Source organism: Bos indicus x Bos taurus, chromosome 15 (genome assembly GCF_003369695.1).
Source record: "Bos indicus x Bos taurus breed Angus x Brahman F1 hybrid chromosome 15, Bos_hybrid_MaternalHap_v2.0, whole genome shotgun sequence".
Taxonomy (NCBI): domain Eukaryota; kingdom Metazoa; phylum Chordata; class Mammalia; order Artiodactyla; family Bovidae; genus Bos; species Bos indicus x Bos taurus.
Window position 1 is genome coordinate 8,109,081 of NC_040090.1, and position 9,214 is coordinate 8,118,294.

The 9,214-nt window shown below is 56.7% G+C and overlaps 1 protein-coding gene across 2 annotated transcripts; it reads right to left on the minus strand.

Annotated features, from left to right (window-relative positions):
- Positions 1-205: 205 nt before the first annotated feature.
- Positions 206-8,272, minus strand: SLC35C1 (solute carrier family 35 member C1). Of its 2 annotated transcripts, none has more exons than XM_027562564.1 (3): positions 8,169-8,272; positions 6,008-6,534; positions 206-2,134 (listed from the first exon to the last, which is right to left on the minus strand). In XM_027562564.1, exons 1-3 carry the CDS (start codon positions 8,198-8,200, stop codon positions 1,575-1,577), a joined length of 1,119 nt encoding a protein of 372 aa, XP_027418365.1. In that variant the 5' UTR covers positions 8,201-8,272; the 3' UTR covers positions 206-1,574. The 2 variants fall into 2 exon arrangements, with proteins under 2 accessions (XP_027418365.1, XP_027418366.1); XM_027562565.1 differs by lacking the exon at positions 8,169-8,272 and adding an exon at positions 7,878-8,065.
- Between the last annotated feature and the right edge of the window lie 942 nt (positions 8,273-9,214).

Below are 9,214 nucleotides of genomic sequence, written 5' to 3' on the forward strand. Positions count from 1 at the left end.
TCTTGCCTCCGGCAAGAACCCAGAAAGTGGCGACAATTACCAATAGGAAACTTGAGGTCTGGGATCAACCCCTGGCCTGGAGGGAGAAGAGGTTCTGAGAAGGACTGTTGTGCTAGAACCCAGGCTTGCTGATGGCAGGGCTGGGTCTTTGTTCATAGGGCCCATCCAGACCCCGCCTATCCCTTCTCACTCCACACACACAAGATGTTTTAGTCCAATTTTTAATTAAACCGCACACAATTCAGGGCATCAAGTCCCACCAACTTCATTAGAAACCACCTGGGAGGGTGGAGGGACTGGAAGAGAGGGGTGGTGAGAAGACCCCCTCTCCCCAGCCTTCTGCTACAGGGACTGAAAACATCAGAGTTACCCCCAAAGCTGGGTGGGACGAAACACCAACAGAAGGGACAGGAGCCAGGAAAGCCACCCTGAGGCCCGGAAGGTGGGGATGAGCGGAAGCGAAGATTCTTTCAGCCTTAAACTCAGGGATGTTCGCAACTGTTAGCTGAATGCTTTCACCTAGATCAGGTTACCAGCCCAGCCCTACAGGAACTGTATCTTGAGGGGGTTGGCACAGCTGAGGTAGAAAGCTCTGAGCTGACCCTTGCTCCCGCAGCACCTCCTGGGGAGGCAGAGTTCGCAGAAGCCAAAGTGGCTCCCTGGCTCCACTTCTGGGAGGCTGTTCCCTGAGCCAGGTAGCTGTGCCAGGTGGCAGCTGCCCCTTAGGGGCAGGGGAGTGAGGCGGGGAAAACTGGTGTTGGGGACTGCGGGAGAGTGTCACTGAGCCTGCTGAACCTGTGAAGGACGTACCACGTTCAAACAGGGGAAACATGGGGGGCAGACGGCAGGGACAGGGAGCTCTCCCATGATGCAGCCCATTGCCAGGCCACTTCCCAGCAGCCCTTGTGGGTGCCAGGACCAAGCTTGGGTACCGCAGACCTCTCACCCGCTTTCATGGGACCTGCTCATCTCATCACAGAGAAGAGGGAACGTTTGCCTATTTCCTCCCTCAGCCCAGCCCACGCTCTCCTCCAAAAGAAGGCTGGTTTGGGGTGGGGGGGGGGGTGTGGGGGGGTGGGTCAAAGCTATGCTACCTGCCTGGGACACAGAGAGGTGAGGTTTCTCAAACCCTAAGCCTCTGGTGGGGGTCCCAGCCCCATCTCCCCTGAGTGTAAGTGAAGACTCGCTGGCTTTGCCAATGCTGTCCCTTCAAGCTGTGGCCTGTTCCCAACCTCAAAGGTCGTGTGGAGGTAGAAGGTCCTGGAAGGGGGCACAGTCTCTGGCACGTGCCCCTGTCCTAGTCCCTGCAAGCTGCTGCTCCTCCAGAGAACCTAACTGGCTCTTCTCACGGAGGTGTCCCTCCTCCCTATGGGAGGACAAAACCCTGCAACTAGGAAAGGGGTTGAGACGGGTCTGGCAACTTTCTGACGACACTGGGAAACACTGGCTCCATTTCAACCACCAGGTTCCCGTCACGTCTGTAAGGCCATAGTCTCCGGGTCCAGAGAGACACCTTCATTGCATTCAGGGGCGTGCTCCTAGGGGCTGGGCCGTGCCTGGGTCTCTGGAGAAGCTCACACCTCCATGTTGCTCTTCTCGTTCTCCCTGGGGTGGGGCTCCTCCTGCGTCTTCTTCATCTCCCGGCCCCTGACCCAGGTATAAGCAGAGGAGCCCCCCAGCACCATCATGTTGCTCGTCCACCAGAGAAAGCTCTTGGCCTCCTCGTAGTAGAGGACGGCCAGCACCGTCTGGGCACAGGCTTTGGCTGTGCCAGACACGTTGTGGGTCAGGGGACTGGTGAACTTGATCTGCAGTCCCGTCACATAGCCGATGGCGAAGCCGAACAGGCCGCCCAGCGTCATCATAGCCCAGAAGTGGGCGCTGCCCAGCTGGGGGAAGGCGAGGAGGGCCCGGAGCTCCCCCAGCGCCAGGAGCAGGGGCAGGAAGAGGACGCAAGCGTTGGCGTTGTTGTAGAAGGTCAGACGCCAGATGCTGCCGTCCACCGCCGGGAGCACCTTCTTGGTATAGATGGCGTTGAGCGAGACGCAGAGGCTGGCGAGCACGCCGAAGAGGGTCCCCGTCCAAGACAGGGTGCCCTCTGCTCCTTCCTGGTCCACTCCAAGCCAGAAGCCACCTGCAGCGGGGAGAGGGGAACGAGCATGAGGAGGAGGAAGGACAGAGAATTTTGCCGCCCGAGTTTACAGACTGTGTCACGCTGATCTCATCATTCCGTCCCCCTGGCCCTTCCTGCAAGAAAGGTGTGCAAAGTCTCCACTCGTGCAAAGCACCACACAAGGGCTGGGGGAGTTAGGCCAGGGTAGGAACCCTTCCTCATGGGGCTTTGCATTCCAGCAGAGGAGAGAGCCATTAAAATGATTCCTGTCCCAATTACTTGTTTAATTGCAATTGTAATGAGGTCCATAAAACAGGACAGGGTGCTGTGAGAACCCTGTAACTGGACGACTGGGCTGGCCTGGGGCCCCCTCAAAAGCAACGTGTGAAATGGGTTCTGAGGGTTGAGCGTGGCTACAGCACTTCGTGGTGGAGGTGACCCTGGGCGAGTGACTTGAGGTCTCGGAGCCTCACTCAGCCTCCCGGTCTGTGAGATGGGAGTCTACCCTGGTGAGAAGCACTTATGGCCCGAGGCCTTTGGGGCTGCTTACTCTGAGACTATCATTTTGTGACACTTCCTACCCATGGAGCCTCCCCGGCGCCCCACTGCCCACCCTCAGCTTGGCATGCTGGGCTCCCCAGGCCCTCGAACCCCATCTCCGTGCCACAATCACCCCGAGTCGCCACTCTCATCTCCCTGCTTCTCACACCAGGGTTCAGCACTCTTGATCATTTTCTGAACCAGAAACGCTCTCCTCCTTCTTGGGACATTGCACTCATTCTTTAGGTCAAAGCCAGCCTCTCCAGGGCTGAAGTCTCTCCTGGTACCCCCAGCACCCAGACCTCTTCCTGGCTTCCTCCTGCCTGTGCTTTCCTTCAAGACCCTTGCCTGCCCTGGGCTGGTAGGCACCTGCCCACGGGGACAGTACAGCCTCTCTAGCTTAGACCCCACCTTCTCAGAAGGCAGGGGCCGAAATCTTACACGCGTTGTGTCTCCCACCACATGATTTTGGTGTCAGAGAGACCTGGACTCCGATCGGGCTCTGTCATTTAAAGGCTGGGTGGCCCATGGAAAGTCTACGTAAATTCTCTGAGCTCCCATGTCCTTCCGCTGTAGACATCTGGGTTCATGTTCTTGACCTTCCCACTCCAATCAATCTACTCTCTACCTTGCAGCCAGCATGATCTTCCTACAGGACAGATCTGCTCGGGTCCTGTCCTGGCTTAAAGCCTCTCTGGGCATCTCCACAGCCCTCAGGAAACAGTCCAGGCTCACTTAACTTGGGCAGCCTCACGGGCACAGCCTGCTCTGGCCCAGCCACGCAGAAATGCATGTTTTTTCTTCTGCCTAGAACGTTCTCTCCTCACTTCTTCCTTACATCCATTTAGTACTTCGTTTGGAATGCCAGCTTAGAACCCTCCCTCCCTGCTTTTCTCTCTCCGGTCTCCACCCTGCCAGGGTTTCCTCAGCACCTTTTATGTTTGAGTCACGGCATAACTTCTTGACTGCCAGGCATCAACCCCATGCCCTCCAGAAGCGTGGGAGCTGCATCTACCTTTTCAGAATCTGCATCCCCAGAGCTCTTGGCACATGCTTGGCCAGTGAGTAATATCTGCTGAGTGAATGCATGTAGGTTGTTTTGGAGGTGATCGTGAGGATCAGAGGAGACAAGACTGGGCCATAAGCACTTGCTGGAAGTGTTCTCTTTCTCGTCAGCACCTTTGCAAAGAGGTACCCCCAGCCTGGTTCTGGGGGCACAGCCAGAGGGCCCCCAGCCCTCCTGCCGGTTACCTTTTAAGTCCAGAAGAGGGACTGCCCCTTTTAAAATTCCAGACCCCAGAGGGAATCTCAGCCAAGAAGGAGCACTGAATGATACTGTCCAAGGAAGGGAGGAGGAGGGGACCAGGACAGGAGGAGGAGGGGGCCTGGAGAGTCACCTGAGACCCACGTTCCCCCACAAGGAGGAACGGGGGTGGGGTGGGGTGGAGGGGGTGGGGGGTAGGGCAACACTGCGGAGAGGAGGCCCAGGCGCTGGGCCAGCAGACAGCACTACCTCCTGGGCGCCTGTCCCAGCAGCCAACCAGTGAATGTCCTTTCCCAGAAGCTGTCTCACCATCCACTACTCTGATTACTTTTCAGACTTGGGCCTAGTTTCCCTACAGACTTCACGGGCCTGCATGTAAATTAGCCAATCAGGAAGTCCCTCCCTCTCCCCCCACACCCCCTACTCCATAAATTCAGCGGGCTGAAGTGGAGATCCCTGGGGCATTTGTCTAAGTAAGGCCTGGGAGTCCATACCAACTCCCTGGGGGAGGAAATGGGAGCTGCTGAGATGGATCTGCCAGGGGTCTTGGCAGCTGCCATCACTCCAACCTCTGCCAGTCTCTCTCTCTCACCTTGAACTGAGACTGGGCAGGCCTAGGTCCACAGTGGCTCAAAGAGGAAAACATTTTCTAGGACAGGTGGCATGGGATGGGCCCCTCCCCGCCACTGGTGCAACTCAGCTTGGGGACTCAGATACTAACCAAGACGATGTAGGTCAACCAAGATGAAGTCTGCAGAACCAGGAAGAACCTGAACAGGTTCAAAGAAAGATTCCGTTCCTGGAAGACTGAGCCTCAGGAGGACTCTGAGGAGGTGGGAAGCTGGAGGTGCTCCTACCTAATGGGCTGCAATAAAACACTTTGTGATGATGGAAATAATCTACCATCTGTGTCGTCCAGTACAACAGCCACTGGCCACATGTGGTGACTGAGCACTTGAAATGTGGCTACAGAATCAGGTCACAACTGAGAAACTGAATTTTAAAAATGTCATTGAATTTGAATGGAAATAGACCCATATGGTCAGTGGCTACTGAACTAGATGGCACAGTTCTAACCTCTAGGGCAGGGTCCCCAACCTCCAGGCCATGGACCAGTACGTCCTGTCAGATCAACGGTAGCATTAGATTAGAAATACAATGTGCAATAAATGTAATGGGCATGAATTACCCTGAAACCATCCCCCCACTCCCAAGTCCGTGGAAAGACTCTTCCACGAAACTGGTCCCTGGGGCCGAAAAGGCCAGGGGCCGCTGCTCTAGGGGACAAGAACAGAGCGGAGTGATTAGAAATACAGGCTTGGGGGAGCAGCCAGTTTGAGTATCCATCCCAGGCTGGATACTTCCTAGCTGTGGGGCCCTGTGAGTGACTTAACCTGTCTGGTGTCAGTTTCCTTGTGTGTACGTAGTCGGTCATGGTGATGATAATACCATTCAGGCAACCTCTGGGCAACATAGGAGATGCTGTATGCAAATAATTAACACAATGTCCCCAGTAGTAATTTTTATTTTCTGAGGGTCAAGTCTGGGAAGACAGCTAAGTTATCCCATAGCATATCTCTTGCCACCGTCTCAGGCATCGTAAGCCTGCAAGGTCAGAGGATGATGGTACACATATATTTATTAAAAGATGCAATGTCCTCTAGAAAGAGCACTGGGTGAGAAGTCAGGACACTCGAACTCTTGAGAAGCAATAGAGTACAGTGGTCAAGCGTAAGGAGCCAGATTACTTGATCAGATCTCACCTCTACCACTTACTAGCTATGTGCTGTGTGATCTTTGACAAATCACTTAACTTCTCTGTGCATTGGTTTTCCCTGTGTGAAGTATAGATTGTAATCCCATCTTGTTTGAAGGACCCTGATTAGGCCCCTAGCTCGCTGGATGACCTCCAGAAAGTTATTTGCCCTCTCTGGACCCCAGACTCTTCATATGACGGTCAAAACAAGGGAGCCGGGGCAGATAAAGCCCAAAGATGTTTGACAGGGTTGTTCTTTAGGGTTTCAGCTCCCATCCTCCCCCAATCCCCTCCCCACTGTGCCCACTCCCTGTGTCCCTGGCTGGCCACTCACCGATGATGACGCTGCAGGTGAGCAAGGCATAGAAGGAGGTGGTTTGCTTGAGCAGCAGGTAGGAGAGCAGCACATTGAAGACGGTGGTGAGTGAGCGACCCACGTTGTAGAAGGCCACACCCACATACTTGAGGCAGAGGTTATTGAAGGTGATCATGCCAATGAAGACCACAGACAGGGGCAGGACGCTGCGGGCCACCTTGAGGTCCAGGTGCAGGGCGGGGAAGTCCACGGTTCCAGGGCAGCAGGTGGCCAGTGAACTGAGGCCCTTGCACAGCAGCACGGTCACCAGGCACTGGTAGAAGGTGACGAAGATGGGGGTGTCCAGCCGCAGGGAGGGGCTATCCAGCAGGTACTTGTTAAGGAACACCATGGAGATGGACGTGACCCAGTAGAGAGAGACGACCAGGGCGATCTGCAGTGCCCGCAATACAAAGGGCTTCTCCTGGCTGGCCTCTGCCTCTCCAGAGGGATCGGAAGTCCCCATCAGTGCCATGTGCAGGATTTTTGACCGCTTCAGAGAGGCCCTGTTCATGGTAGCAGAGGAGCTGGGTCAGCTCACAGCCAGACTGATTTCCTGGAGTACAGGGCAGCGAGCTCACATCTGCTTTCTGCAAGCTGAAGTCCTCAACTGTCACATGGCGGGTGGCCTGGAGGCCTCCCACTCTTCTCTCGGATGGAGAGGTTCTGCTTTGGGGTGAGCTCCACCACCTGCTCCCACCCTCAGGGGACTCATCAGACAAGACAGGGGAAAGGTGCCCGATGGGCTAAGGCTGGACGGAAATGACAAGTTAGGGGAGAAGGGGCTGGAACCGAGTAAGAAGGAAACCAGCGGGAAGTGGGGGAGGGGAGGAATGGAAGAAGAAAGGGGGAGCAGGAGAAACGCAGGGCGAAGGGGCTTCAAAAGGGCGGGGGACAGCGTGAGGAAGAGGTGCGGAGAGAAACAGGCATAGGCTGCTATGGGAGAGAAAAGGTTTGCAAGGCGAGAAGGGGGAGGCATGCAAGGAGCTGAAAAGAGGGTGTGCGGGGGGGATTTGGAAAGAGGGTGCAGGCGAGGTCAGGGGCGCTCAGGGCCCGGGTCCTCCGGACCCGCAGTGGACTGGGCGGGTCCAAGCCCACGGCGCGCGGTCTTCCCAGGCTCCAAGCTCCCACTCGGTCCCGAAGCCTCCAGATACCTGAGGCCCCTCCCCCGGGGGAGGCGGGACCAGGACTCATTTCCTGACACGCCCCCAACACCGTCCTTAAAGAGCCCGCGCGCCGGTATCTCCCTTAAAGCCACAGCGTCTGAGAATTGGCCTTCCGAGTCTGGCTCGCGGTGGGCCCCTGGCAGCCCGTGGGCGCTCCTCGCCCGCAGCTTGTGGTGCTGGGTGTTGGATCTCGGTAGCCGCGGAAGGGTCCTGTGGGTGCTAGAGCCTCGGCCCCCTTCCAGCAAGCCCTCCCTCCCTGCTCCATCTCCTCGAGAGGCTTAACTCCCTCCGACTCAGCTCATCTGCAGGGCCATCTTGTCCCTCATCCGGGCAGGACCGCGTCCCCGGAGCCCTGGCGCCACCCCGAGTCCCCTGGGGTCCAGAGAACCGTGGCCCCGCCGCATCTCTCCACCTAGCCGCGCTCGCACTTCCAAAACCTTGTTGCAATGGCCTCCTTCTCCCTACTTTCTCAGCCCCCAGCCCTCTCCCGAGCCTGAAACCCACCCCCCAGGAACGCCCCCACCCCAGATTCGAGGCCCTCCGGGTGGCCCAATCCCACCCTCAAGGCAGCACCCCACTCCCCCTCTCAGAAGCCCCACCCACCCACCCCCAGGCCGGACCCAGCCGCAAGCTCCTGCCCCGGGGCTGGCGGTCCCTAGCCGCGAGGCGACCCCGGCGCTCACCTCCTCTGCACTGGCCGCCTGCCCACGCAGCCTGGCGCTGCACCTGCCGCGCCGCGCCCAGGGCCGCGCCCGCGGGAGATTACTTCCTGCTCCCAGCCCCTGGCGTGGGCGCCGCGCCAGCCTCGCCCACCAGCTCCCCACGTGGAACTGGGTCGGCCGCAGGGCGACCCAGGCCGCAGCCTAATCTTGGCTGCGAGTTATCCCGCCGGTCGTGGGAGCAGGCCCCCTTCTCTTTCCAAGGCCACCCCAGAACCGGGTATCCCGCACGGGATCCCCCACCACTCCAGTTACCGCGGCTTGCAGGTCCCAGTACCCCGCTGCATTCGACCGGCTGCCGGCCTGTGCTTCCAGAAATGTGTTCGGGGGGAACAGCCGAGATTCTTCCCGCCGGCAGTCCGGCGGTTAGTGGAGGGTCCCCCTCCCCCTCCCAAGGATGGGGCCTGGGAAATGGTCGCCAGCCTGGGCCATCACTCACCAGGCAGCCAGGAGGACCGACTTTTTCCTGGTTCCCGCTCTAGACACTAACGTTGGGTAACAGCTCCAGAGTTACCGTCCTTAAAACTAGGAGGCTGGACTTTGCAAGTGGGTCTCAACCTCCTGGCTGATATGGTTGAAAGTAAGGACTACGATTTGTTTGTAATATTTCAAACACCATTTGATTAGTCCCTTTTGATTTGTGAATGAGAAGTCTGAGATTTACTTGAAAATACTTAGAATTCTCAAGACCACCCCGCTCCCCTGCAAGAAAACCCCAAAGGTTGATAGATAAAACGAGACAGGCAATTGTTGAAGTTAGGCTTGGGTACATGGAGGATACAAGAGTCTCCTTACTTCTATGTACATTTGAAAATTTCCATAGTAAAAAGGTAAAACCTATGGAGTACATTTAGAGTCTTACTTGCTAACTACATAAACCCTCACCAGTGTTTCAAACAGCCCATGGTGGGCTATGGGAACTGAAAGGGTTGCAGTGGAATAAGCACCCATCAACAGCCCCAGCCAGGGCAGACCCCCAGGGTGAGCTCTGCCCCAGGCCTGCCTTCTTCCTCCTGAAATGGGACTTCCTGCTTCCTAGTTATGGGCAGGTCTCTAGGTGGAGGATACCATTTGATCACCTTGTCACCTTGGGGATCAAATTACCCTTTGGGGGAAGGAACGGCTTAAAGGGACTGAGCTGGTCCTCTGACTCGGAGCGTCTCACTCCAGGGCCAAACATTAAAGGGTGTGGGTTTCAGTTTGTGAAGAGCAACCCCTAAACCTGCTCTTCTCTCTTAGGCCTGATATTTCACCATGACAAATACTTTAGTGACACACAGGGCAAGCTTGTTTCTAAGAGG

Bases quoted from the DNA above. Each gene is read 5' to 3' on its own strand.
- SLC35C1 (XM_027562564.1), bottom strand. From the start codon at position 8,200: ATGCAGCGGGGTACTGGGACCTGCAAGCCGCG. The intron at 6,535-8,168 runs GTAACTGGAGTG...TACCATGAACAG, and splicing joins ACTGGGACCTGCAAGCCGCG to GGCCTCTCTGAAGCGGTCAA. The intron at 2,135-6,007 runs GTGAGTGGCCAG...TCCCCGCTGCAG, and splicing joins CACCTGCAGCGTCATCATCG to GTGGCTTCTGGCTTGGAGTG.